The sequence below is a fragment of the Drosophila santomea genome, unplaced genomic scaffold (assembly GCF_016746245.2).
Source record: "Drosophila santomea strain STO CAGO 1482 unplaced genomic scaffold, Prin_Dsan_1.1 Segkk79_quiver_pilon_misjoin1_scaf, whole genome shotgun sequence".
Classification (NCBI taxonomy): domain Eukaryota; kingdom Metazoa; phylum Arthropoda; class Insecta; order Diptera; family Drosophilidae; genus Drosophila; species Drosophila santomea.
Genome location: NW_025319012.1, coordinates 111,305 through 138,438, shown reverse-complemented (window position 1 = coordinate 138,438; position 27,134 = coordinate 111,305). Strand labels below are relative to the sequence as shown.

General features: G+C 45.6%; 16 protein-coding genes across 19 annotated transcripts; 7 read left to right on the top strand and 9 right to left on the bottom strand.

Moving 5' to 3' along the window:
• Nucleotide 1: 1 nt before the first annotated feature.
• Nucleotides 2-1,383, bottom strand: LOC120457714 (odorant receptor 47a). Its single transcript, XM_039645211.2, has 4 exons — nt 1,083-1,383; nt 837-1,026; nt 168-783; nt 2-74 (listed from the first exon to the last, which is right to left on the bottom strand). Exons 1-4 carry the CDS (start codon nt 1,381-1,383, stop codon nt 24-26), a joined length of 1,158 nt encoding a protein of 385 aa, XP_039501145.2. The 3' UTR covers nt 2-23.
• A 395-nt stretch (nt 1,384-1,778) lies between these two features.
• Nucleotides 1,779-2,134, bottom strand: LOC120457759. Its single transcript, XM_039645258.2, has one exon. It carries the CDS (start codon nt 2,065-2,067, stop codon nt 1,879-1,881), a length of 189 nt encoding a protein of 62 aa, XP_039501192.2. The 5' UTR covers nt 2,068-2,134; the 3' UTR covers nt 1,779-1,878.
• Nucleotides 2,135-3,175: 1,041 nt separating this feature from the next.
• LOC120457738 (protein FAM98B-like) lies at nt 3,176-3,893 on the bottom strand. The gene has a single exon (XM_039645237.2). It carries the CDS (start codon nt 3,592-3,594, stop codon nt 3,286-3,288), a length of 309 nt encoding a protein of 102 aa, XP_039501171.2. The 5' UTR covers nt 3,595-3,893; the 3' UTR covers nt 3,176-3,285.
• Nucleotides 3,894-5,968: 2,075 nt separating this feature from the next.
• Nucleotides 5,969-6,349, bottom strand: LOC120457762 (protein S100-A9-like). The gene has a single exon (XM_039645261.2). The coding sequence runs from the start codon at nt 6,238-6,240 to the stop codon at nt 6,004-6,006; it is 237 nt and encodes a 78-aa protein (XP_039501195.2). The 5' UTR covers nt 6,241-6,349; the 3' UTR covers nt 5,969-6,003.
• A 102-nt stretch (nt 6,350-6,451) lies between these two features.
• On the bottom strand, nt 6,452-6,955 carry LOC120457761 (protein suex-1). Its single transcript, XM_039645260.2, has one exon. The coding sequence runs from the start codon at nt 6,953-6,955 to the stop codon at nt 6,665-6,667; it is 291 nt and encodes a 96-aa protein (XP_039501194.2). The 3' UTR covers nt 6,452-6,664.
• A 460-nt stretch (nt 6,956-7,415) lies between these two features.
• LOC120457801 (prisilkin-39) lies at nt 7,416-8,137 on the bottom strand. Its single transcript, XM_039645297.1, has one exon. The coding sequence runs from the start codon at nt 8,126-8,128 to the stop codon at nt 7,433-7,435; it is 696 nt and encodes a 231-aa protein (XP_039501231.1). The 5' UTR covers nt 8,129-8,137; the 3' UTR covers nt 7,416-7,432.
• A 2,079-nt stretch (nt 8,138-10,216) lies between these two features.
• LOC120457753 (glycine-rich RNA-binding protein 10) lies at nt 10,217-10,685 on the top strand. Its single transcript, XM_039645251.1, has one exon. The coding sequence runs from the start codon at nt 10,235-10,237 to the stop codon at nt 10,625-10,627; it is 393 nt and encodes a 130-aa protein (XP_039501185.1). The 5' UTR covers nt 10,217-10,234; the 3' UTR covers nt 10,628-10,685.
• A 1,542-nt stretch (nt 10,686-12,227) lies between these two features.
• Nucleotides 12,228-12,824, top strand: LOC120457751. The gene has a single exon (XM_039645250.1). It carries the CDS (start codon nt 12,322-12,324, stop codon nt 12,670-12,672), a length of 351 nt encoding a protein of 116 aa, XP_039501184.1. The 5' UTR covers nt 12,228-12,321; the 3' UTR covers nt 12,673-12,824.
• A 1,048-nt stretch (nt 12,825-13,872) lies between these two features.
• On the top strand, nt 13,873-14,702 carry LOC120457785 (calcium-binding protein P). The gene has a single exon (XM_039645280.2). It carries the CDS (start codon nt 13,920-13,922, stop codon nt 14,700-14,702), a length of 783 nt encoding a protein of 260 aa, XP_039501214.2. The 5' UTR covers nt 13,873-13,919.
• A 549-nt stretch (nt 14,703-15,251) lies between these two features.
• Nucleotides 15,252-15,722, top strand: LOC120457742. The gene has a single exon (XM_039645240.2). The coding sequence runs from the start codon at nt 15,294-15,296 to the stop codon at nt 15,645-15,647; it is 354 nt and encodes a 117-aa protein (XP_039501174.1). The 5' UTR covers nt 15,252-15,293; the 3' UTR covers nt 15,648-15,722.
• Nucleotides 15,723-15,833: 111 nt separating this feature from the next.
• LOC120457743 (keratin, type II cytoskeletal 2 epidermal) lies at nt 15,834-16,689 on the top strand. The gene has a single exon (XM_039645241.1). It carries the CDS (start codon nt 16,280-16,282, stop codon nt 16,619-16,621), a length of 342 nt encoding a protein of 113 aa, XP_039501175.1. The 5' UTR covers nt 15,834-16,279; the 3' UTR covers nt 16,622-16,689.
• On the bottom strand, nt 16,684-17,030 carry LOC120457744. The gene is made up of 2 exons (XM_039645242.2): nt 16,934-17,030; nt 16,684-16,871 (listed from the first exon to the last, which is right to left on the bottom strand). The coding sequence occupies exons 1-2, from the start codon at nt 17,028-17,030 to the stop codon at nt 16,684-16,686; spliced, it is 285 nt and encodes a 94-aa protein (XP_039501176.2).
• A 198-nt stretch (nt 17,031-17,228) lies between these two features.
• LOC120457799 lies at nt 17,229-17,603 on the bottom strand. The gene has a single exon (XM_039645295.1). It carries the CDS (start codon nt 17,589-17,591, stop codon nt 17,229-17,231), a length of 363 nt encoding a protein of 120 aa, XP_039501229.1. The 5' UTR covers nt 17,592-17,603.
• Nucleotides 17,604-18,512: 909 nt separating this feature from the next.
• On the bottom strand, nt 18,513-18,995 carry LOC120457692 (ctenidin-3). The gene has a single exon (XM_039645188.1). It carries the CDS (start codon nt 18,993-18,995, stop codon nt 18,513-18,515), a length of 483 nt encoding a protein of 160 aa, XP_039501122.1.
• Nucleotides 18,996-19,300: 305 nt separating this feature from the next.
• LOC120457788 (glycine-rich cell wall structural protein 1) lies at nt 19,301-19,741 on the top strand. Its single transcript, XM_039645283.1, has one exon. The coding sequence runs from the start codon at nt 19,301-19,303 to the stop codon at nt 19,739-19,741; it is 441 nt and encodes a 146-aa protein (XP_039501217.1).
• Nucleotides 19,742-20,582: 841 nt separating this feature from the next.
• On the top strand, nt 20,583-27,073 carry LOC120457734 (MAGUK p55 subfamily member 7). Of its 4 annotated transcripts, none has more exons than XM_044006760.1 (9): nt 20,583-20,955; nt 23,183-23,291; nt 23,351-23,628; nt 23,692-23,823; nt 24,233-24,262; nt 24,587-24,754; nt 24,842-25,163; nt 25,322-25,615; nt 25,973-27,073. In XM_044006760.1, exons 2-9 carry the CDS (start codon nt 23,249-23,251, stop codon nt 26,491-26,493), a joined length of 1,788 nt encoding a protein of 595 aa, XP_043862695.1. In that variant the 5' UTR covers nt 20,583-20,955; nt 23,183-23,248; the 3' UTR covers nt 26,494-27,073. The 4 variants fall into 4 exon arrangements, with proteins under 4 accessions (XP_043862695.1, XP_043862696.1, XP_043862697.1 ...); XM_044006762.1 differs by having other exon boundaries at nt 20,584-20,955; nt 25,439-25,615; XM_044006761.1 differs by lacking the exon at nt 24,233-24,262.
• Nucleotides 27,074-27,134: the final 61 nt, after the last annotated feature.

Sequence of the window (27,134 nt, the reverse complement as noted above, 5' to 3'; positions counted from 1 at the left end):
AAGCCTTGTTAACCACAAACCAGTTAGGAGAACGATCTCAGCATTGTTATGTAGGACATCGCCGTGCGGACAATCTGAAAACGGAAAGTTGGGCAATGGTATACATCTAGCTTGTAGCAGAGAGAGGTAATATCTAGAAGTCTCCGCAATGGAAGCTGTTCACCCACCGATGAGAAGGCCTCCATGTTGGCCTCGAAAAAGTATCCCGTGATGCGGAATCCCCGATGGGCCCGCATCATGCTGATCAGCAGCGATCGGCAGATCGAGGTGGAGGCTCCACCAGCTCCCAAGCTCTCGTGCCATGGACTGTCGTAGATGGCCCACTCGAAGGTGGCGCTCTCCGTCTTCAGGTTCTCCCCGCAGTAGCAGTAGATGTAGGCCTGAATGATGATGGTGGCTATGAAGGAGGCGTAGTAGACGCCCTCTGACTGAGCAAAGGTGATGGAGAACAGGTACCCCAGCATGCAGAGTTGCAGAGATGAAATGAAGAACTGGGCGCAGATGATCGGCTGGTAGCACTGATTCAGATCGCTGCACATGTCCAAGCTGGTCTGGTACAGGGCAAACACTTTGTTCAACGTGGCCTGTGACTCCTTGAGGGAGCCGCCCCTAAACCTGACCACCTTGTACTGGGCGATCTTGAAGAAGGCGCACAGGTTGCTGGTGAACGAACAGAATATGGTGTCCAAGCTGACAGCAGGTAAAACCACTCCTGTCGAGGCGAACGCGCTCCACACAAAGCTCAACACATAGTTGCGGATGATGTGGATGTTCCAGGGAAAACTTTGAGAACAAACACTGAACATTTGATCATCGTGTGTATCATTTGTACTTACAGACAGGGAAAGGGCAGCTCGGGCTCTGCATGGCCTGACTGCCAATAGCTGAAACCCATCCTCACAAAGGGCAGAACACTATTCAAGGCCCAGGCGAGAAGAAAACAGGTCCTGAACAGAGTGCACATGCGTTGATCCTGCTTGTTGGCTGCGTTGAGGATCTCTGCGTATTCCTCGCCCTGGTCCGCCTCTTCAAAATAATAGATTGCAAGTTACGCATTCTGGGCGTTATCAGTTGTAGCCTACCATTCGACATGAGCAAGCGAAATTTGTCAATCAGGCGCTTGAAATCGCGACGCAAGTAGAGTATCATGCTGAACTTGAACAGGCCCAGGATGGTTATTAGTAGGGCCACCATGGCATCGGCTAGCTGCATCACGTTCTTCCAGTTATGGAGCACGGCCGCCATGATGAAGGGGAAAATGGCAGCTATGCCAAACACATTCATCGCTCTATAGGGGCGCTTCCACATTTCGCGGTTTTCACTGAAGAGATCAAATCCCAGAAGGGCGATGGTGCTCTTCTGCACTTGCAGGAAACTGTCCATGTCCACAAGGGTTAACTCGGCCTCACACTAAGCCAAGTGTGTTCGACACAGGCGTTTTAATCCTTTCCATTGACCAGGAATGAATAAAATTCGGATGAGCAAGCCCAGCTCTTTAATACCCTGCCTTCTTTCACTACACTTACGAATGCTTAATACAGATGGATTTCGTATTTTTTGTAGTCTGGTTAGGATTGCTGGATAACCAAATAATGAAATTAGCCTGAGGTCTTGGGAAATGGTATTAAGTATTTCCCGAGAAAGTATCAGCAATTGAAAATGTCCTTGCATACCTAAATCCTTGTATACATATGAATAATTTTTTTCGAGGGTATAACGGCACGCCCAAATGATACCTCCGTTTGACACCTCTTCAGGCATACCAAATGAGAACACAGTTAAATTTTAATGTTCTTTATTCACGCCTCGACATCCGAGGGTCACATGTCCCGCCAAGTGATGGGTTTGAACAGGGGCGTGGTCAGCGATGTCAGAACGCTAACGGTCGAACAACCGCCTCCAAAAGTCAAAGAAATCCCAGTCTGGAGATTCATCGCTATAGGAACTAGCTCCCTCGTCGGCGTAGTCCACGAACTCGATTCCGTGATAGTTGTAGTCGGTATTATCCCAGGCGAAGGCGTAGACCAGCCACAGGACACCAATGAGGGTCTGGAGTGTTGGACGCATCTCGCTTTCCTTCGATTCGATAGATTGCTAGTTAAAACTTAAGTGCAACTGATGGCTTCCTCGACTGGACGACTGCACTTATACGGGAAAATCTCACACTCGTAGCTTCTGAACGGTAAATATGATTTTTTATCGCAGTTTTTTACTGTGTTTTTTTCTTAAAACGAACTATATTACGGTTCGAATTTCGTAAAGCAGTAATTTTGTTGGCCATTGTGTCGCCTGTCATTACAGAAATATAGAAAGCTATAAGTTGTGGGACTGGGAGTTGTCTGCGGATTTATATATATCCATCCAGTCATGAATGCCCGTTTGTTCTAATGTCAAGATCTTGGCTACTTAAGGCGATAATCTCACTTTTCTAACAGGTATTGCGCCAACGTTCAGAAACCTTCGACACGATTAGTATTACTGTGATCTGTAATCTAATCACAAGCTAGGAAAGCCAAATCTTCGACTAACTCAACATTGCCAAAGTTCCATTATGGCAAACAGGAACTCCACATGTTAGGCCTATTTCGTCTAGTAAATATAGAAATTATTGAACAACCTCTCTGTTTAATATTTGAACCCCAGTCAGTTGTAAAGTGTGGGGGCGTCATACATGAAAAAGGTGTTCAGGATAAATATACCCCTTAAAGGGTATACATAATAACAGGCCTAGGCACCACCTCGGCTTGACTCCCTTTCAAGAACACGAATCGAAAATTAGGTTAAATTACTTCATTCATCCTGAATAACCCCTTCAAACTCTTGGGAGGGTGTCCTTCTGATGTGACAAGTGGTGCATCGGGACGGGATGTGGTTTTCGTAGTCGAATTCGTCCGAAAGATTCAGAATTCAGACTATCGATAGTGGCATAGGCAAAGGTCAGACACTAATGACGACGTTAGACGTACATTACTTGTATTACCTTAGTTATTTTCTGTTGTGGCGACGCCTACCATTACAAATCAAATCAAATATAAATGCATTACAGATAGCAGTTCATTGAGAGAAAACCACAATGTCCCAGGCATCTGATTAGCTTTTATTCAATCCGACGTCTCCAGATGGTTTTCTAATTTGAACACTCCCTCCAGTTAGGCATACCAAATAAAAACCGAAATTTAAATGCTCCAAAGTTCTTTATTCACGCCATGACATCAGTAAAAGAGGTCCTTTAGACTTGGCAAGTGGAGGGATGGGTCGGAGGCGTGATCAGCGATGTCAGCGGTTCTATCGGCCATACCAACCACCTCCTCGACCGCCCCATCCTCCACCACGACCGCCCCATCCTCCACCGCCCCATCCTCCACGGCCACCCCATCCTCCACCGCCCCATCCTCCACGGCCACCCCATCCTCCGCCTCCTCGGCCGCCGTAGCCCCACTGGCGCGCCTCTCGGGCTCCATCGTTGGCATGGTTCGCTCCCTGATCGGCAACGTCCAGGAGTCCGACCACCTGATCGTTGTTCTCGGAGTCATCCAAGGCGTAGGCACAGGCCAGGCACAGGACACCGATGAGGGCCAGAAGTGTTAGACGCATCTTGCTTTCTGCTTGATTCGATGGGTTGCTGATACAGACTCGATGCAACTGATGACTTGTTCGCCCCAATCGCAGGCCTTATATGCGAAGATCTCGCCGCTCGACGTTCCTGTTCTCATACGCATCGATGAGTCGTGTCTCTCCGCAACCCCCCCATATAGCTCCATCACCACCTCTTGTCATAGTATACTATAGTATACTGTGTGTGTACTATATACCTGGCCGCTAGGTGCGATTGTTTAGGGGCTTTTTTGACCGGGTTCTGGTTTGTATCGTTATATTTCACCACACAAATTTTTCACTCTTTGTTATTCTGTGTACCTTTTTTTTGTAATTTTTGGACTGTCATTACTGAATCATTCCAAATTTTAACGTCTCATTTGCGAAAGTTGTCGGGATGCTGCTGGTAAGTGGTTTCATACATAGATCATTCGATTAGGGTTCGTGGACTGTCAACAATTGGGACCTGTTTTATTTTATGGTTTTTTACTGAAATGCATTGGCAGCTAAATGCCAGTTAGATTGTCCATAAAAATTAACAAGAGAGAACGCTATAGTCGAGTTCCCCGACTATCTGATACCCGTTACACAGATAGTGAAAGTACGAAAGAGAGTCTTCAACACTGACAGTTTTTGCCGGTTTGTGGGCGTTAGAGTGAGCGTGGCAAAAAGTTTTTTTGCAAATCGGTAGAAATGTACAAGACTAATAAAAATGAAAAAATATCAAAACATTTTTCAAAAGTGTGGGCGTGGTGGCTTTGAGCGGTTTGTGGGCGTTAGAGTGGGCGTGGCAAAAAGTTTTTTGAGAAATCGATAGAAATTTACAAAACCAATACAAAAATGAAAAAATATTAAAACATTTTTCAAAAGTGTGGGCTTAGCAGTTTTGGGCGGTTTGTGGGCGTTAGAGTGGGCGTGGTAGCATGATTCGACAAACTTGCGCTGCGTCTATGTCCCTGGAGTCTGTATGCCTAATCTCAACTTTCTAGCTTTTGTAGTTCCTGAGATCTCGACGTTCATACAGACAGACAGACGGACAGACGGACAGACGGACGGACAGACGGACATGGCCAAATCGACTCGGCTATTGATCCTGATCAAGAATATATATACTTTATATGGTCGGAAACGCTTCCTTCTGCCTGTTACATACTTTTCAACGAATCTAGTATACCCTTTTACTCTACGAGTAACGGGTATAATAAGCGAAGCAAAGTAAACACAACAAAAATCTTTCCATTTACAAGTAATAAGTTACGTGTAAGTTTTGTATCAACAAATCTTTCCATTTACAAGTAATAAGTTACGTGTAAGTTTTGTATCAACAAATCTTTAAGTAGACTGTCGACTTCATCGGCTATCAGATACCCATTAGTTAGCTACGAGATATGCCTGGGTGTAAAGTCAACAACGAAATAGTTGACCCAAATAATAAAATTAAAAAAAGGACAGAAGCTTCCTTCCACCTGTTATATACTTTTAAAAGAGTCTGATATACCCTATAAACATATAATAAAAAGTACGAATCTGCTGCTTATTAATCCCATTTAACATATTAGTTATTAAAAAGGATTATTAATATGGAAATAAGCTGTCTATTGTCTAATGAATGTCAAGATCACCTTGTTTGATCTAGAGTCTAAAAAGTAAACAACTGGGAATTTACGAGTGTAAGCCGTTGAACTTGAATAGTCATACAGGTTCCCATCGAAATATACCCTATGGTGTCTAATGCTTTTCAAAACAAAATACAACCACTTAACTAATTCGCCCAAATTAGCCCGGGCGAGTAAAAAAAATCACGCCTACTAATTTGTATAGATATGTGAATAAACTTGTGAATAAACTTAAAATCCACAACATTTAATTACGACGTTCTTGAGCTTTTTCAAAAAAAGCTTTTCTAACTCAGTTTAGTGTAGAAAAGGGGCTTGTCATTCTAAAAAGTCTTCAATTAGTGCGGTTTTCGACCAGTTAATTTAAATTTACCAAGTCAGCTAGATTTATTTCTTTTCATTTCATAGGTTTTAACCAGGGCTTGTCATTCTAAAAAGTCTTCAATTACTGCGGTTTTCGACCAGTTAATTTAAATTTACCAAGTCAGCTAGGTTTATTTCTTTTCATTTCATAGGTTCTAACCAGGTATTTTAAATCTATAAAGTCAGCTAATACTTGTCATTCAACGATGCATAAGTACTTTTCATATCAGTATCGTATAAGGTAAATACGTTTTTCCATAATATAATTCCTCGAACAAGAAGCTCGGATTGGCTCACAGTTTTAATGTTAAGACTTTCCAAATATTATTGAAGACATCGAATCTCAATCTCAAGTGAACATACACTTTATTTTTTTTTTGAATACATCGGGTTACTAAGGTAAGTTAAGGGATGCACATCAGGGGATAGACTAGCGACCATAATGACCATGTCCATGTCCACCACCACCACCGCTGTGGCCGTGACCATGTCCGTAGTTGCCGTGTCCGTAGTTCCCATGACCATAGCCACGAGCCTCTCGCACTCCGCTTTCGGCATGGCCTGCTCCCAGATTGGCCAGCTCCTCCAAGTTAGCTCCATTTCCATTCAGGGCGAAGGCATAGCCCAGGCACAGGAGGCCAACGATGGTGAGAAGGATAAGACGCATCTTGGAGATACTCGTACTTTGGGTAGGTGATTTCTTGGATAGATTTCTTCGATTGTGCTTGGATCTTTGCTATGTGCAACTGTTATTTTCGGAACCAGAGCTGCGGTCTTTTATTCAATCCAGAGATCCAAAGAATCGAACGGCATTCCTGTTTCTTGTTTACTTTTTTAAATGGTTCTTGTTTACGTTTCACAGATTTATTCGATACCATAAAATTCCAGAACGTAAACAATTGAAATGGTTTTCTGTTTTTTAATTTGGCTATTAAGAAGCTCTTTAAAGCTTTGGTTTTTTGTTAACTTAATGCGCTTTATTTGGAACTCAAGAGCTTTCAAAGAACTTTAACATAACTTTATTATAATTTTGCATCACTTCATTCAAAAGTTAGCACCAAGTTTTGGGAAGCTACTGTAATTGAACTTTGCTACCACCAATAATTACTGTAGCTGCTTCTCCAGGGACTGTAGGATATACTCCACCCTCTGTTCCAGCCTCCATTCCATCCACCGCCCCATCCTGTATTCCAGCCACCTCCCCAACCTCCGTCTAGCCACCGAGCTGGTCTATCGCCCTCCTTTGCTTCCTGATCACCCAAATCAGCCACATCATCTAGAGTTTCTGCAGCCGCAGGATCCTCGTTTACAGGACTCGCCAAAAGGCATCCTAAGAGAGTTACTACAAGCAGTAAGAAGTAGGTGAGCTGCATACTGTCCATTATTTACACTCTAAAGTGAACTGCGATCTGGACTGCCTTTTATACCTCGAAAAGTGCAGTTCTTGTGCCTCTAATTATTACATATTGGCAACTTGCAGACGAGAAGTTGTGAAGCCCTGACCCCACTATAAATGGAATGGTTAGCACCCAACGATAAAATCAATTAACACAGGGATTGCAAAATTAAGAGCACTCGAATGAAACCCAAAATGAATTATGCTGTGCAACCCAACAGAAGTTCAAGTTTAACAGAGAAAAATTTGTTTTTAATAAAAGAAAATGTATAAAGAAATCAGACTAACATAAAAGGAAAACAATCATTAAAACTAGATAAAAAATAAAAAACCATGAACGGCTTTTGAATGTAGTTTGATTCTGAGTTCGCTATAAAAATTATGAATTAAATTCACTCGTTGAGAAACTAATGCCTTATCAATAACGTTTCTATCTGTTAGTTAATACTGATATATTTACGGCCTAGCCCAGAAGACTGAGTAGACCGCTCAGGGCTTGCGGATTCGCGCCCGCTCCTGTCGCTCCAGCTGCCCCGCCCCCATTGGCGAGAAGAGGGCGTAGACTACTGCCAAGGGCCTGGCCCAAAATGCCGGCTAACTGGGCCTGCTGAGCGGTGGACAGCTGTGGGGTTCCCCCTGCAGACACTGCGCCTGCTCCCGATGTTGTAGGAGAGCTCGAGACGGCAGCTGAACTGCTGTACGAGGGATATCCGCCAGATGCGCCAGTTCCAATGGAGCTATAAGTGGGTCGGTATCCATAATACGACTGCGGTCTCTGGTATCCACCGTAGTTGTAGTAGTTGGGTCTGTAGTAGTTCTGGCCGTAGCCATAGCCAAAGCCCGGGTATCCGGAGTTATAGCCGTAACTGGGATATCCGTATCCGTAGTTGGGTCTGTACCCGTAGCTTGGATAGCCGCCGCCGTAGTAGGAGTCCGATTGCGTGCCTCCTCCGGCTGCAGAAGAGGATCCGCCACCTGGTCCGATGGGTGGTCCTGCAGGCAGGGGTACATCGAAGAGCGGTCCCCCACCACCCAGTAAAAGAGGCGTCAATAGTCCCAGGGTCCTGCCTTGAGGCCGATCATTTCGGACCTTACTCTTCTGACCGGAGACCGTCAGGAAGAGAAGGCTCAGAAGAGCCAAACGCGCGCGTAGAAACATTTCGTAACCGTAACAGCCAGATGCAGATTAACAACTGGGGACCGACTGAAAAACCCAATAATAATTTATACCACGGAGTTCTTGGATGAATTTCCAAATAAGTGTGCAAAAAATAAACCAGAAGACCTTCGGCACCTTCGAATAATGATCGCAGGCCGAGCGGAACTCCGCAACTCTTGGCCAGAACGTCATCAACTGGTTGGCGCCAGGCGGCTTTCACGCCCAGTTCGCGATCATCTTGTTTTGGCCCAGTCTGCAGACGAGCACACCCGACATTGACCTTGCCGAAAGTTGGCCAAATAAGTCAGCAATCTGTTTCACACCGTTAACTCGATCGCTCACTTCCGCGGGTTTTTTTCGCATTTGGCCCGTTGCTCCATTCACATTCAGAAAGCCAACAACCGGGGGCGTTTCTTCTACATTCGCGGGCTATAATAATACAGATTGTCAATAGTAAAGTTAATTAGCGGCTGGAAATCTATTCGCAGCTTAGTGGGTGTATTCCACTAGGCGTTCGCGTGACAGATTGTGAATCATCTTATACGCGGTGTATAAGAGCGTAGTCTTCCCAGTTTCTGTTTTCTGTTTCCAGGTGCTTTGGAACGTCTCGAATTATTAATTGGCACTAATTGATCTGAGTTTCGCCAGACATGGAAATCTTTGCCTTTTAATTCAATTAAGTCTGGCTAGACATCTGCCAGTTAGTCAACCATCTGAGCCACTTAATGCACGCGTGGTTTTACATAAATACATATATTTATTAGCCTCATATTTTTACAAAGAAGTGACCATGGCGAAATAAAACACAACTTAAATGTTATTATAATAGATGATGATTGTAATTAGAGCTATATGTCCCTAGCTACCCATATTAAGAGTTGCATTATCAATAAGCCATCATCTTAGAGGTCTGGAGCAGTAAAACGATTGTAGAAAACAATAAATTATAGAATTTAACTATATTGGTTTCCCAAGGTTCAGGGCTAACAAAAAACTCCTCTTTTTGTTTTTAAACAAAGATCAGTTTGGCTCTATTCATCGTACAATGACTGGGTTTAAGTACTGCGAAAGATATGAATATTATTATTACCCTAAAAGTACACGGCGTAGCCGGAACTTTTAACCACAATATTTATTGCCCCTGCTGTTGAAAGCCAAGTTAGAATGTAATAATATTATGTAATTTACGAGGGAGTGCCTTTTTTTTTTTTTTTTTTTTACGCGAGAGTCCCACGACACTTAATGTTAAGTACTTAAAGTACTATATGTTTCTTATTCCCAACCTGTTTTTGATGGTGATGCACGATTTGTTGTGTTAAAAACTGTTACGCTTATTTCGTTTTGCTGGCTCATCTGTAGATCATCGTTGTACGCTTCTTTTTGGAATGACTCGAATGCCGGTCACCAAACGGGTTTAAGATGCGCCCAGAAACTTTAGGAAAATGTAGAAACCATTCTCAGCCAGTAAAGTGAATCCAACAACCTCTGATAGCATGCAATTAATTAACTGCGCAAAATCAATCTTGGTTCACCGATCGCTCAAAATGTGTTGACTGGTCTGCATTCAACCGTAGGAGAGGTAAATCCCCTCCTGGGGGCTGGTCTCAAAACGAGATGGTGCAGATATACACAGAAAAAAATTATGTTTATAAAATATTTTCTATTTTAGAAAACTGTGTGAAAAAGCCATACTTAATCGAACTCTAACTCCAAAGTATTTTCTATTTTAGAAAACCGTGTGAAAAAGACATACTTAATGCAACTCTAACTCCAAAGTAAAAATTTGCCTTTTACAATAATGGTACGAAGTAAATAATTCACACGTTTTTATACTGAGTGTAATTGAGAATTTTTTATAATTTTTTGCGCTTTCTGGAGGAATTGGGGGGTTTGTTTTCGACGTGTCTGGGATTTCCGTTGACCTCAAGTTTTGGTGAAATCATCAGCGTAAAATGATAATTGCCCTACGGGTGTAACTAATGATACTTGAATGGATACTACGCTATAGAACACTTGCTCTTCCAAGGGTAGATCCCCGGTTTATGTGCCTATATAAAAGTTGAAACCCAAGGTGATTTTATTGCAGAAAGTTTTTGATCGTCCAATATGAAAGTTTGCCTCTTGATTGTCCTCGTCTTCGTCCTCGTCATCTCGGTCCTTTTCGTCATAATCAGCGGCCATCCTGTGGAGGAACAAAAGGTCACACTGGAGGATGCTGCAGCACAGCCGGGAATCGATGATGGTACTGGAGTGAGGGCCGTTCGTCACTTTGGCGGCGGCGGCTTTGGTGGAGGCGGCTTTGGTGGAGGCGGCTATGGACGCGGAGGATTCTGTTGTGGAGGAGGTGGTGGCTTCCGCCGCGGCGGGTTTGGCGGCGGTGGCTTCGGTGGTTATCCTGGTGGCGGCTATGGCGGATATCCCAGAGGTGGAGGCTACGGAGGAGGCAGTGTATCAGCCTCGGCGTCCGCTTCAGCCAGTTCCAGTTGGGGACGTAAATAAAATAATTAATCGCTATAATTGAGACAAAAATAGAGAATTGTCGAAACGAAAACAAAAACATGGGACTTTGCTATGGGTGGGTATTGAGGGACTTTCGGTGTAAAGGGCGTGTCCGATCGCTTACGCACTTAGTCGCAAATACAGCGCAATCAAATGGAACCGGTCCTGAAACGCTAATCAATGAAATCGATCACGAATACAATCGAAATACTACCTTTCCCACGAAGGAAAAATCTTCCAGTAGTAAGATTCCGCTGGTTCTAAGCCATTTAATTAAAAATAGCACATCTGGACCACAAATGTGGTGGTTTTTGTTAATAGCTTCGATGGCCAGATTTGATAACTTTTGCGAAATGCTTGCACAACAAAAAGGAATCGCCAAGTCTGGGATAATGTAACCTGTTTTCGAACAACACACTAATTGGCGAGTCAATAAAAAGCTAGTTCGATTCATTTTCAGATATGTGGGACTGGGTTTTTGCGGTTTTGCTTTGATGCACCCCCGATCAACCTTGCGATCGATTTCTCAATGGAAAATTACCCCCAAGTTCCTGGCACAACATTTCACCAGAGGAGTTGAACTCCATGCTGAGTGGCAAACTTCTGACTCACGACTTCTAATTGATGAAAGCAAATATTTTGCACTCTCGATTGTGGAATTCGCTTCCTTGGAAACAGGCACGTTGTCCACATGATTCATGTTTATTTCTGAGTTTTCAATAGTGCACTTAATTAGCACCTCCCCCACGAAGCAATTTCCGACAACAAATTTGCATTGTTTTATGTAATGTGGGAAAAATACTTTGTAGTACGTCAAATCGGTATGTGTACTTACTTGAACCTTTCGTGAGTTAAACCAAATTGAATTCAATTGTGGACACTTTTAAAATACTTCGAAATATTTCCCAAAATGAACACGCAAAATGTTCAATCACGCTATAGACTGATTGCGGTAAAATTATATTGTGGTTTATCACTTCCAAAAGATAAGACAGCAGCAAAGTATCACAGAACTACCTAACTTCATAAAATATTTATTTATTTAATTATGTTAAGTTTCTGTAAACTGCCAAAGATTGGCTAACTTAAATTTAATCCCGTAGAAGATTTTAAGGTAAGCTTATAAGGCTAAAGCAGCTCGACTTAATACGTCATTGATTCTAAGATCTGCCTAATTGATGATGAATATTTGTTTCTTTGATATTTTGAGGGGCCAGTTCGCATCGTTGAATCACCCGCATTTCGACGGTGCCTACCGCAACAAAACGCAAAAGTCTCGAAATGTCTAAACCGCAAGACGTAAGAAAAGACCTCCCCCCGGGGCTTAGCCCCCAAATGACGTCACACGAGGGGATTCGTGAGCTTGGGGCTGGCCAAAAAGGCTGGACCACATTGACGGAAATGTTGTGCGGTGCTATTCCTGCTAATTAAATCAAAAGATGCGCGACAAATCGAATTAGAGTCCCAATACTGTCACCACTGTGATCAGGCCGACTGACTGGGCGACTCGGTCTGCCATAACAATTAGCGCTTATCAGAGAAGATTTGCGGCTATAAAAGGCAACGGCGCACGGCAGATAAGGCACAGAACCCAAAGGAATTCCAGCAGCAGTGGATATACCGAGCCAAGCTCAGCTAAAATCTCCAAACCAAAAAACAACACATCCAACAATATACACAAATACCCGATAAACATGAAGTGCATCATCTCCATCGTTGCGATCTCCGTGATCTTCGGTTTAAGCCTGATCCAGGCAGCACCCATCGCTGAAAATACACAGGATCCAGGATTCTTTTCGGCCTCGGACATTACCGGAGAACCAGTGCGCCAAAAGCGAGCCAGTGCGGACTACTACCAGGGCGACTACTTCATCTGCTATCCCAAGAGCGCAGTCTACGGCAAACATGGATACGGTGGAAGCAATCGCAGGTCCTACGACTCCGAGGACTATGCCCCCCACAACCTGGCCGACGATCCTTTGGCCGTTCGCCAGGCTCGTGCTGATGCGAGACGAGCCGCCTACACCGACAGCTTCGGCAAATAAATCTGGAGCTGCCATTTAGCCACTTAGTCAATGGAAAGACTATGGAAAAGCTGGGAAACTGAACAGGTCTAGCTTGTAAGGATTTACAAATACTATTTCTATTATTTATTGAACGCAAATAAAATGATCATTAAAAGGAAACAATTTACAAATTTAACTAGAAATTAAAATTCGAATGGGTGGTAAATAAATATAAATCTTAAATTCAAAACAAGAGAGAACGCTATAGTCGAGTTCCCCGACTATCTGATACCCGTTACTCAGCTAGTAGAAGTGCGAAGGAGAGTCTTCAACACTGACAGTTTTTGGCGGTTTGTGGGCGTTAGAGTGGGCGTGGCAAAAAGTTTTTTGGCAAATCGATAGAAATTTAGAAGACTAATACAAAAATGAAAAAATATCTAAACATTTTTCAAAAGTGTGGGCGTGGCAGTTTTGGGCGGTTTGTGGGCGTTAGAGTGGGCGTGGTAACATGAATCGACAAACTTGCGCTGCTTCTATGTCTCTGGAGTCTGTATGCTTAATCTCAACTTTCTAGCTTTTGTAGTTCCTGAGATCTCGACGTTCATACGGACGGACAGACGGACAGACGGACAGACGGACGGACAGACGGACGGACAGACGGACATGGCCAGATCGACTCGGCTATTGATCCTGATCATGAATATATATACTTTATATGGTCGGAAACGCTTACTTCTGCCTGTTACATACTTTTCAACGAATCTAGTATACCCTTTTACTCTACGAGTAACGGGTATAAACAGCTTTACACAGACAGATCGGAAAGTAACTTAGAAATCGAATGGCATTTGTTTTGTAGCATACCTTTAGGCTGTATGATAAACTGGCTTTCCAGACTCTTGGTTTCTTCCTCAGACTGGAACGCCCCCGCTTTGCCCTTAAGATACAAGATACAAGATGTATACCCACATATCGGCGACTCATCTGGTGAGCAGCGATTTTCTGCAAGGCGAACTCCGTGCGCTGAGACATTTCGCACCTTATTTGCCTTGGGCATTAGGCTAAAAGTGTGAATTGTTTATAAAGAGATTACAAAACCGAAGACAGGGCGCTCAGTGGGCCGCAGTGTTCGACTTTTACCGCCATAAAAACATAAAAAAGGCATCACTTTAAGCGAAAAACCAAGGCGGATAATTGCAAAAGAAAGTTTTCACCATCGGCCTCGGCATAAAAGGGGATTTCATCGAGCCGGAAGCAAACAGTTGCCTTCTGAGATAGCTACCGAAATGACCAAGTTTGTTGCAAAGAAAGCCATTCTGCTGCTCTCCCTGCTCCTCCTGGGCACGGTGGAGTCCAAGCCACTGGACTGGGAACAGGATCATATCGAGGATCAGCATGTGCGCAAGGAGCGTCAGCTGAAGATGGCCGGCTCAACGGATCCAGATGTCAAGATGGTGGCCAACGTGACTCCAGCGACGGCATCACAATCCATGTCGATGACCCTGGGTGTCCCCATGAACCAGATGGCCCTGAGCTCGGTCGGTGGCCAGTTGGTGAGGTACCCCAACTACCCGGGTCTGATCTACCCTGGCCTCTCGCCGGCACCTGCACCAGGTCTAAATGGCGTTCCCGGTCTGCAGACGAACATTGCCAACACCTATCCTTCGTATCCGGATCCCAATCTGGCAGGATCGGTTCCTGGCTTCAACCCATTTGGTTCATTCGGCTATCCAGGCGTGGCACCCATGTATGGAAACCCCCTGATGTATCCTAACACCCAGCTGCCTAATGGATTTGTGCCCAACCCGGCCGTAGACAACTTCCAATCGCTGAACAATATTGTCAATATGGCCAATGTTCAGGGATTGACTGGCGGCAGTTCCGCATCATATCCAGCACCTCAAGGATTCGGTGGCGTGAGCCCGGGTCTGTATCCCGCCCCGCAGGCATTCGGTGGAGCCAACCCGGGACCTTATCCAGCACCTCAGGTCAACATGCAAGGATTGTATCCACCATCCGGCGGCTTCCTGCAGCGCATGAACATGCAGGCATATGCCCCAGGATTTTGAGAGAGCTTCTCTAGGAGTTCCATACTTCATAAGCTAATTTATTTTATTTATTTTCCATAAATACAAGAACATTTATACCACAGATTTATCAAAGCGCTGTTATTCATACAATGTCTTTACACTTTTGTCTGAGTTTACCTTAGTTGTAAATGCATGTCACACATCAACTCTCGTTTTTCAACACAACGTGCAATATATAAACGGAGGAATCTCTTTTTTAACGCTAATTAAGCAGCAGGTGTCAAGTGCAAGGTTGGTAATTCGGCAAATTTAGCAAACGGAGCCAGGATGACAAGTTTTGAAAGTGAAACGAACATGCTGCTTTACACCCGCAGAGCCATAGAACATTTTCGATTCCATCGATTTTCCCCTACAGATAAGGGCACCGTTTCCCGCTCTGATTTACGATCCACAGTGGTTTGTTGGCCTGTGCAACGCATTTATCTGAGTACCTGGGTCATTGATAAGTTACGCAGGTAGTTGGGTTCCTCGACATGCCGGGGTTAATCCGATAATGGTGTGTATTCAGCTGGGTATAAGAACCCGGGTTGTAAGGTCAAAGAGCGGCAGTCCTCAGTGAACCATTGCACCATGAACTACTCCGCGTTGAATTGCATTCTAATTGTTCTACCCATCCTGCTACTTTTAATGGATATCTGTGAAGCCAGGCCGTGGTGGCCCACTAACGAAGCTGGTTACGATGCCAGTCTGGACCCCATAGCCTGGTCAAGATCTTTTGTGCCGGATCAAGTGAGAAAAACCCGCTACAATGTCATCCCAGAACCGAGAAGCAAACATCGCCATCGCCAGTCTTCCAAGCTCTGGTACCAGAAACCTGTATCTATGTATCCCAAACATACGGTCAATGCGAAATACTACAAGAGACATCTGAGACGAAGACAAAAACTGGCAGCACGTGAGCGTGACGCACACTGGAGGCAATAGGCCACTACTTAGGTGCTAAGCAAATCTGTATTCATATCTAGTAATTAGCGAAATAAACAAAAGACTTAAGACACAAACTAGCTGCTTTTATTTTTAGCCCACCAAGTCGCGCGTCAGCAAAATCTGGACTCACTCTTATCAGTGATAATCTGACTATATTCAGAAGATCTACGCTAATTATTAAACATCGAGTGGAGTCAAATAAATCTCGGGCAAAAAAAACAATGTCTAAGGTCATCGTGATTACGTTTCAAGACCATCAACCTGGTAATCGCAATGGCAAACATGATGTAACTATCGTTAGGGCCAAGCTAAAGACCTGAGCAAACCCAGCCATGTGCACACACGCACTTATTCAAAGACCACACTGCCCAATAACCAATCCCAAAAGTCTAACAAAAATTTGGATGAATGAAAGTTCGAGTATATTTGGCCAAGATCGCAGATCGCAGCCGTTGCTGGGTCCACACTCTGTTGACACTGCGAATTAGCAACTCTTCGCACGAGCCCAAGTCCCAAGCCAGAAGTATATAAACCTAGTTGTCATGGCACTTGGTATTAAGTACCAATCCAGCCAGCATCCACCAATCAGCTGCCTTTAATCTGTTTGAATCCCTTCGAGAAGCACTAACATGAAGTTCCTCGCCCTGAGTCTCGCTCTGATCGCCGTGATCTCCTGCTCTCTGGCCATTCCTGTGGATCTGGACAATGGAGAACCGCTGACGCTCTTGGAGTTGGAGGGGGATCAGGAGCCGCAAGTGGATGAACTGGAGGGCGAGAGAGTGGTTCGAGGACTAGGAGGACTGGGAGGACTTGGCGGCAAGTTTGGAGGTTTCGGAGGACTCGGCGGCCTGAAGGGAGGATTCGGTGGTCTGGGACACGGCTTTGGCGGTGGATTTGGAGGACACGGTTTCGGCGGCGGCTTCGGTGGACTCGGCAGCTTCAAGAGCCTCTTCGGCAAGAAGTTCCGCTAAAGCAGCAGCACTCACCCAAAATATAGTCTAAGAATTTCGTAATAAAGCTTAGTTAAGTAATGTTAAAAGTTTCCTGTTTGGTAAATGGGATTCAGAGCTCCATAGAACTGCAGTTCAGGCTCGGAAGTAGTGGTGGTTATGCCCGTCCTGGTCTTAACAGTGGGCGGAGTGGGTGTTTTCGGTTGAAAGCGACTGAAGACAAGCCGCACCTGACTCGCAAAACTTCGCCACAGCTGATAGGGTTTTGGAACTGGAAAGGGCATTAAGTAGACCCCTTAAATACCCTTTCTTTAGGGGAAATAAGTAACGCACCTGAACCTTGAGGCGGTGCCACCTGCGGATCGAATTCCCGCTCATCAAGAGCTGCCACCAGCCCCACAGTGATCCACAGCAGCAACAAGCGGAACATTTTTGGAGCTTAGCCCAGTGGCCCCCTTATAAACACCTCCGATCCCAGCTTTCCCTCGCCATAAACCCAACGTGTTATTAATAAAGCCTAATAAACCGATTGAATTGACTTGCATAAGGCAAGCAGTTTTATTGCACCCCAAGGGGCAGCACAAAAGAAGTATCACAAAGTCTGCACAATCGAATCCATGCTAGCTGATTAGCCGTAGAATCCACCGCCGTAGTAGCCACCGCGACCGCGGTAACGGGTGCGGGTGACCACTCGAGTTCTCTGGAAGCCACCGCCGAATCCGCCACCAAAACCACCGCCGTAGTACGGTGGTGGCGGTGGCCCAAAGAAAGGTGGTGGCGGAGGTCCAAACGGTGGTGGCCCGAAGTACTGACGCACTTTCCTAACGTTCTCATCTCCAGAATCAGCCTGGGCAGTTTCCCCGGCCGCCAGCAGCTGGGTGGAGCTCGGCTCCTCTGCCAGCACTTCCGATTCCGTTTCATCGGCGCTTACAAAATTACATAGGAGCAGGGCAGCTATGCTGAACAAAAATAATATCCGCTTGTGATCCATTTCGATGTCGTATTCCTTTGCGGGCTTCGTCAAATACTAAAATTCATCGCCCAGCTGGGCTTTAATTTATAGCCAAACATTTGCCAAGAACACCCAGCAGCTGGTGTCATAAACAAAGGAGGTTCATTGGCATTTGCTGATTGCCATTGAGTGTCTTTTTTACATTTTTCGTCTAATTTCAATCTCAGCCAGGCAAAGACGGCGAGAATAATCGACGTCTTGAAAAAAACCCAAAAATCGCTTATACAAATACATTAGGTTGACCCAATCTTAGTGTGTAGATAAAATGATATACGATGCGGAAGTGTGGGGCAACAGTGGAACGAGATCTAGATTGTAACGTGGTGTGCAACTGATTTAGATCATAATGGCAAGATAACGAACTGCCCATGAGGCAAGGTTATTCTAATAACAGTCAGAGTAAAATGTATGCTTACGTTTTATATTTAATGTGCCAAATTACTTAAATTTGAGCTGGATAATCTAGCATTACATGGGGGAAAATCTCAGAACATCAATGTCAGCACTACCACCTTGATTTCAAATGACAAGACTTTTTAAATACAAATAAAAGTATCAACCCGCCCATAAAGACTACAATTAGCAATTCGATAACCAACTATGGGAGTCCGCTCTTTAGGCCAGCCAACTTGACCCACTGTAGACGCTTGATGGCTTGTTGTTTACCACTTTAAAAGCCCATCCGCCTCGCCTCGCGCGATATTCGACATATATATGGAAGCAAATAGCAGCGAGAGACTCTTCCAGAAATAACAAGCAGTTAAATACGGAATATGCAAGCTCATCGAATTTGTCGACTCCAAACACTCGGCAAAATGAAACTCGATCTCGCAGCACTTTTGTTTATTCATTGTTTACACTAGAGGGTCTCATGAAACACTCGGATTTATTCGGAAACATCTAGCCAATGAAACCGCCTTTGAATTTGGCAAAACCCACAGCGCCGCCAACGAAGCCTCCGCCTCCACCAAGTCCGCCCAATCCTCCACCGAGTCCGCCCAATCCTCCACCTAGTCCGCCCAATCCTCCACCTAGTCCGCCCAGTCCTCCTCCGACGGGATAACCACCGCCATATCCATAGCCATAGCTGGGGATCGTCTGGACGGTAGAAATGCTGGATACGACGGGAACAGTGGTGATGATGGGCACAGTGGACACAACGGGAACTGTTTGAATAGCGGGGGCCGCCACTATGGGGGCAGCTACTCCTCCGCCGCCGATGATGCCGCCGCCCACGATGCCGCCTCCCACGACTCCGCCACCTCCAAATCCTCCAATGTGCCGGGGTCTTCTAATGCTCTCCTGGTCGCTGCTGGAGAAGATTGGTGTGGTGCTGACCACGGCGCACGCCAAGACGAGCAGGTAGACCGTTTGCCACAACATGATGGGGTTAACTGTATGGTCTGCCCCACTCCCAGCAGCTTATTTATGCAAATTAATTAGTGGCCACTGTTTGCACATCCAATTGGCGTATTGGGGCGCCCGAGTCAAAAATCCCCATAACTCAAATCTGAGGCCACATCTATGTTTTGGCAGCTCTATTGGGGGAATCATGGTTTTGCCCACTGGGTAATGGTTCACACCTCAGCATCGTCATCGTTTGTGGTCTGAAGGTCGCTGGCCTGGGCATTAAAAGCCAGGTGATTTTAGTTAAGGTAACTCACATCGTTATTGGACACTCAGCCGAGATGAGGTGCGATCTTCAAGTGCATGTTTTGCTATTGCTGGGAATCGGAGCTTGGCGGACTGGAGCCATTTCCGTGGGAGGAGGTGGAATCGGAGCGGTCGGAGGAGTGGCAGCCATTGGCGGAGTGGGTGGCATCGGAGGAGTCCAGCAGGTTCCCGTCGTGCAACAAGTGCCCGTTGTTCAACAGGTTCCCGTCGTGCAACAGGTGCCCCTCATCCAGCAGCAGCCCCAAGCTCTTGGTCTCGCCGGAGGAGGTGGATTCATTGGTGGTGGAGTCGGAGCGGGTGCAGGTTTTGGACGCTACAAGGAGAGCTACCGTGTGCGGGCGAGGGGATTCGGCGGTGGATACCGCGCCCGGTACGACAGGAAATTTGGAGGAGGATTCGCCGGAATCGGTGCTGCAGGAGGAGCGGGCGTAGCGGGCGGCGGACTGCTGGGATAAATATTAGCATATTATAAAGTTTAATAATATTTTTTATCAACACAATAAATGTGTTTTTTTTTAACCAGACTTTATTTATGTAGGAAAAACGTAATTGGGGGTTTAATTAATCAAAAGCTTTTGATTTTAAATTAAATCTATGCTGAAATCTGGTAACATAATCCTCGAACCTTTTCCCTGAACACCCTGTATTTCTTCCGCTCTGCATTTCTGCTGACCTGCGCAGATTCCACCCCCAGCAAAAGTCCAATTGGCGCTCTGTGCTCTCCCACTTTTAGATTTCCTACTCTCCGGTGGTGCATTTCGTCCCATTCATTTCCGTTGTTGTTCCACTTACTCAGAATCTCGCGACCACGCTCTTTCAATTGAATTGGCTTCACTCTTGTTTTGACTTGTAAAGAGACCTACAGTGGTTTTCAGTTTTTTTGAGTAAATACGACATTATTTAAAATATTTTTGTAATAAACATAAAAAATATTTTAAAGACAAGAAAGGGATGTACTATTTAAATATATAGATTATTTTCCTTTAGATTTGTATATGCAACAAATTTTGAAAAGAAGAGAGTTTGTGTTATTTTTAATGCAACTATCCACAATACTTTAGCATATCAAACCATACCATAAAGCTTAAATGATAAATAAAAGAGTTTTATTTTTTTTAAGCGACTAAACACTAATTCAATTTAAAAACCTTAACATACGAAACCATCCCATACCAAATAGTATGTTGATTTAGTTCTAAGAGCAAGTGTTAAGAGACCCGAGTTCAGCGCTCTTCAAAGAGCTGGAGAGATTCGCGAGATGGCAGTTCCCTCGACGTGGAAATGAATTCCTGGCATTAAACGTTGTTCTTTGCCCATCGTGTGCAGTCGCTCCCGCTCCTGTTATTCGCCGTTCTGGGATTCCCGCTGGCGGACTCTGGTGGCCATCACCTTGATAATCCTTTTGCCAAGTCCTGAATGTGAAGTGCTGTAGTGGGATCCAAGGATATCCAGATATAAACGGTTAACTAAGCTAGTGCGCAGTATAAGAGGCCTAAAAATAGCGAAAATAGCAAAAATAGCAAAAATAGCAGAAATGCCGTGTTTTGTGCCTCTGTGTGTGTGTGCGTGAGTGTCTGCGAGTGAAGTGGAAATTTAAAAATAAAACAACGCTGGGACCCAACCGAAAACCGTCTGTTTCGTATTGGCCAACTGCCCAGAAAAACTCCAGGTGATAATCTCCGTTCGAATTAATGTTCGTTTTCGTTTTCTTCTATTTTCTGGCCAGATTTTGTTGTTAATTGAATGCTCGGGGGAAAACTTTTAACACTCTCTCAGCTGCCTCTCTTTCTCTCTGCGATTTCAATGTCTTTTGGACTTTCTCTTAAGCCACCGCTTTGCAGTATGACCAGATTATCCCTCGTTGCAATTACTTGGAGTTTTCAATTACCCCCGTATAGAAGGAGTGATTGGGGGGCGTTGAGTCCTGGCACCTGCCTTATCTTCTGGCCACAAGGACTGTCTCTTGACGAACCCCGAGCAACGTCATTATTCTGCATTTGGCCAGACCTCTTGGCCCCTGTCGACATTACTCAGCGTAATTAGTGTGATTGGGGCCAGGCTTCAGTCGGTTTCTTGGCTTCTGCTTGCCTTTTGGCTGATTGACAGCAGTAAGTGTGGCAAATGCAACAGCCCCCACAGGGGATTGCCTTGAAAGTACGGCCAAACTAACCAAAATCGTACCTCTACCAAGTCAAAAGTTGACAACTACAGTCTAGCCCATCTCTGTAAGTTTTAGAATATCGGCTATAACTTAATTCGTAGAAAGCAATATATGAACCATATTCCACATATATGCTTGGCAAATATCACTCACTTATTTTACGACGAAAACTTAATGTTGACAAAAGAGACTGGTTAACTAGCTGGAATAACACAAAATTATGTCCTTAAAATCTCAACAAATTGTATAGCGAACAGCTTTACCTAAAAAACATTTATTTGTACAAGTAAACTGTAATTGATGTAAGAAAGAAGTGCGTATACACGCTGGTGGTAGTTTAAGCATCCTGTGATATCCCGTAGTTAAAACTTACCACCCTCTGGAAGAAGATACCCTCAAATGGGGCTGCAACCCTCGGATCCCACGCACTGACGTCGCTGCAGCTGAAACCCTGAAAACGGTTTTAGCTCGTCCTTTTGCTGGGTGGCTGTGAGTGCCGACGAGTATGTAGTTCAAGGTCGTTGGCCAGGTTTCGGAGAGTGTCGGAGGGCCAAGATGTGCGTTTTTCGCATTACCATATAGGGAAGCAGAAACTGGAGAGGCCGTGGCAAGTTGAAGGACATGCAAGTGCCCCACTTGAGACGCTATTCTTGGGCTCCAGAAGCGGCCACTCAGTTGACACTAATCACCGCCCACGTTCCGCAAAACGTGACACTAATGAGCGCCGGTCATGCAAGAGGCCAGCGTGTTGGTGAGCTCATGGAATGTGGCACCTGGCCAAGAACAGTCCTGCAACGCGGCAGCACGGCAACAGGATGCGCAGTCATTGAACAGTTAATGGAGTGCAGATTGCAACGAGGGGCGCCCACATTCCGGGCCACTGGGCAGATGAAAGTGGGCATAAATCCAACGCCTGCTCTAATCATATCGGCCATATTGGCCAGAAGCCAACGGCCAACAGCAGCGGACGCCCCACTTGGCCGGGCTTAATGTCAGCTAATTGCATTGGCGGCCTGCTGCCCGGGAGCTCTTTAGACTTAGTGTCGTCAGTGGGTCTCCCCGGCTCCCCGGATCCCCGCCTCTCCGACTCCAATGCTTCGGGGTCAACGAGGCGCAAACTGTTGTTATGGTAACCACACAGTGGAACCTCTTTAAGATGTTTGTAAAAAATGGTGAACTAGATCTTAACAAAAAGCTAAAGCACATTTACATCCTCATGGAATACAATCATTATAATTCGGAACTTGGGATTCAATATGACATTTGTTTCCTACAACTAAGTTTTAAGTTTGCCACATATCTTTCCTAAAGTCAAACAGTAGTTAAACTGAAAATTGGAAAGATATACAACAAATATTTATCGTCATATATCTGCATTTTTTGTTTGTATTTTTTATGTACTACTTTATATTCGACTTGTAGAAGTAGAACTGTATCCTAATATCGAAACCGAACTTGGGCAACATTTCCCAGTGTCTGGTGTCCTTTGGCGAGTGACGCAAAGTAGTCGCTTCTATGACGTGGGGGTGGTTATGGTGTTTATGGTTATTGGGAGGTCGGTGGTGGGGTGTGGGTGGTTTGTGGGAGGTGGGAGGTGGCAGCCTTGAGCCTGGAATTATCATTTGGCGTCGGCCTGGCCCCGCTGCCCCTTGTTGACATGTTTATGCGCAAATTTACGGAGTCGCTCTCCGGTTGTTGTTAAAGTCCCATATCGATTTTGTTAACTCGATTATAGGAACGGCGCCAAAGGATAACTTGTAAAGGATAAGCAAGGACAGTGACTCGTCGACTGCGGTGTGACATGCTAGAAGCAGTTATGGCATCGGACATCAACTGGGATCCAGGTGAGTTGACTGACGCACTCAGGCTGTCCGAAATGATTAATTTCCCTTTCGTTGCGCAGCTCTATCCAAACTGATCAGCACGCTCAAGGAGTCGGAGAATCTGTCCAATGACCAGGAAATCGACTTCCTGAAGGCCCTGCTTGAGTCCAAGGAACTGAACGCCCTGGTCAATGTGCACACGAAGGTGGCCAAAGTGGGTCGCGATGATCGCCTGGCCCCCGTGCTCTCCACCTCCGCCCAGGTGTTGTACGAAGTCCTGGAGCAGCTGTCCCAGCACTGTCACCTGAACGACGACTGCAAGGAGGCCTTCCACCTGCTGCAGGACTCCCACCTGCAGGTGACCCTTTTTTAACTACATTCATAAATGGGCGTTTTTGGTAATTATTTCATTTCATTCCAGCACCTCCTGTTCGCCCACGATGCGATTGCCCAGAAGGACTTTTACCCGCACCTGCCAGAGGCGCCTGTCGAGATGGACGAGGACGAGGAGACCATCAAGATTGTGCAGCTTGTTAAGAGCAACGAGCCCCTGGTGAGTGTTCGTCCAGTGGCACCAGCGCTTTCCATTTCCATGCCTATCTCATCGACGTGATCGCTGTGCTATTGTGCTGTCCATCGCTTTCCACCGTCCTCCGTCCACTTTCGACCATCGACTTTCATTTCCGAACCCCGCCCCGACCTTCACCGCCTACCCCTCGCCTTCGCCTTTGCCTTTGCCTTCGCCATTGCCAACTGCTCCTTTCTGCGCCTTCATTCATACTCGTTCTACTGCTGTAATCGCCTCCATGTCAACTCTTTTCAATGCTAATCAATTTTGTCAACTTTGCCTTTGTTAAACTCGAATGAAATCGAATCAATTTCTCGAATTCGCCCATACCAAACAAATATGCATTTGTTAACCAAAAATGTAAAAATCGAAAAATGTATAAAAAATAACACAGGCAGGAGCACAGAGTGCGGAGCCAATTGTTGTAAGTAATCGAATGTCCATAGCCGTACAATGTCCACTGTAAGAAATAAAACAGAAACCCATTCGCCAAGCACTGAAAACCACAAACAACAGCCAGGAAGCTGGCCACACACCAAGATACATGTACATACATGTCACATACGATACCATTACCATCCGTTGTTCCCATTCCGTTGTTGTTGCCGTTGTGACGCATCCATCAGATACACGAACATCTGGAACATCGGAAGCCGCACTCCACACAGATACACAATCACACACACTCCACACGCACACATACGCGCACTTTGTTGGCTCTTAAATAACACACATTGCCTACTTTTAGGGCGCCACTATAAAAACGGACGAGGAGTCGGGCAAGATAATCATCGCCAGAATCATGCACGGCGGCGCTGCAGATCGCTCCGGATTGATTCACGTCGGCGACGAGGTCATCGAGGTCAACAACATCAACGTGGAGGGCAAGACGCCGGGCGATGTGCTCACAATACTGGTAAGTAAGCTTAGTATTTATAACATTGCATTTATAGATTTCTTCTCACCTACCATCAAACCCACTGAATACACTTTATATTGGCAGCAAAACTCGGAGGGCACCATTACCTTTAAGCTGGTTCCCGCGGACAACAAGGGCGCCCAGCGCGAGTCCAAGGTGCGGGTGCGGGCCCACTTTGACTACAATCCGGATGTGGATCCATACATCCCGTGCAAGGAGGCGGGTCTGGCCTTTCAGCGCGGCGATGTGCTTCACATTGTGGCCCAGGACGATGCCTACTGGTGGCAGGCGCGCAAGGAGCACGAGCGCTCGGCGAGAGCCGGCTTGATTCCCAGTCGGGCGCTGCAGGAGCGCCGCATCCTCCACGACCGTACACAGAAGAACGGCACCGATCTGGACTCGAAGCGTAAGCATTCCACGTTGCCAGCCCATTGGTTCCATAGCATTCGCTGCTCATTTTCTCTCCATGACTAAAGTTGCTCTAATTTCATGCTTCATCTATGCCCCCTCATCTAACACTGAATCCAACTCCAATTGGCCCCATCCATGCATCGCCATCGCCAGCCGGATCATGCGCCTCACTATGCACCACCCCACCTGGCTCCCCGCGCCTGCCTGCGAGTAGCAGCACCTCCTCCTGCCGCCAGCCCAAGACTAAAAAGATCATGTATGATTTGACAGAGAACGACGACTTCGACCGCGAGCAGATCGCCACGTACGAGGAGGTGGCCAAGTTGTATCCACGGCCCGGAGTCTTCAGGCCCATCGTGCTCATCGGAGCTCCCGGCGTGGGGCGGAATGAACTGCGCCGCCGGCTGATAGCCCGGGATCCCGAGAAGTTCCGCAGTCCGGTGCCGTGTAAGTAATCCACGCGGCTACTGATCGTATTGAGACTCCACTCGTTTTGTTTGTTTAATTATGTTTACTTTACCAGTTCATCATTGGTTTACGTTTGCTCACTTGATTTTAATGAACTTGTGTAAGAAATGAACAAGTGACCAAATGAACAAGTATAGAAATGAACAAGTGACCAAATGAACTAGAGTAAAAAATGAACAAGAGACCAAATGAACTAGAGTAAAAAATGAACAAGAGACCAAATGAACTAGTGTAAAAAATAACAATTAACCAAATGAACTTGTGTAAGAAATGAACAAGTGACCAAATAAACCTCTTTTTGAACAAAGCTAATAGAAAACCTATTCATTTTCCCAGACACCACCCGACCAATGCGCACTGGTGAAGTGCCCGGACGAGAGTACATCTTCGTGGCCCGCGAGAAAATGGACGCGGACATCGAGGCGGGCAAATTCGTGGAGCACGGCGAGTACAAGGGCCATTTGTACGGAACGTCGGCGGAGAGTGTCAAGTCGATTGTGAATGCCGGATGCGTATGTGTGCTGAGTCCGCACTACCAGGCGATCAAGACTCTGCGCACAGCCCAACTGAAGCCGTTCCTCATCCATGTGAAGCCCCCAGAGTTGGACATCCTGAAGGCCACGCGAACGGAGGCGCGGGCCAAGTCCACCTTCGACGAGGCGAATGCCAGGAGTTTTACGGACGAAGAGTTCGAGGACATGATCAAGTCAGCGGAACGCATAGATTTCCTGTACGGACACTTCTTCGACGTGGAGCTGGTCAACGGAGAACTGGTCAACGCCTTCGAGCAGCTGGTCCAGAATGTGCAGCGCCTGGAGAACGAGCCAGTATGGGCACCATCCATGTGGGTGCAGTAGATCGGTTGCCAAATGTGGAGAAGCATTTCATGCAATTTGTTGAAGAACACCAAAGTATTTTTGCCATACGAATTTAGCAATCTGCTAGAGAAACGGAGAAGAGACACTATTTACCCGTAGGCGGTCCTGCTGGCCATCCCGTCCGGCCTTAGTCCTTTTCACGATATGTACCTTTTTGCGTAACAGTGAAAACAAAGAAATGAATACAATAATTGACAGAAAGTGAAGGAAATTTAAACTCAACCAGCATCTATCTTACGATTACGAGTACGAGTACGATAACAATTAAATTATAAAACTTGTTGTACAAAATTTATTTGTGTTCAAAGAATGACTAAATTATAAATGTATGCATTACACGTTGTTGAAATCAAAGTACAGAGTTAATCCCCCCGTAAACCTAATGCTAACCGTATTGTATCTCAGTTGTACATATATACACTCACTCACTAACTAGAGCATATTGGATACAATGTGAAGTTCTGTGTGACATGTCTCATTTCGGAAACTGATTTCACCCAAACGTAGTGAAAATTGTTGAAAACAAGTCAGAAACTAATAAAAACTATTTTAAATGCGATTGAGAGCGAAGCGTCCTTTGTACGCTATGATGAATTGGAAGTGATGTATGTACATCATAA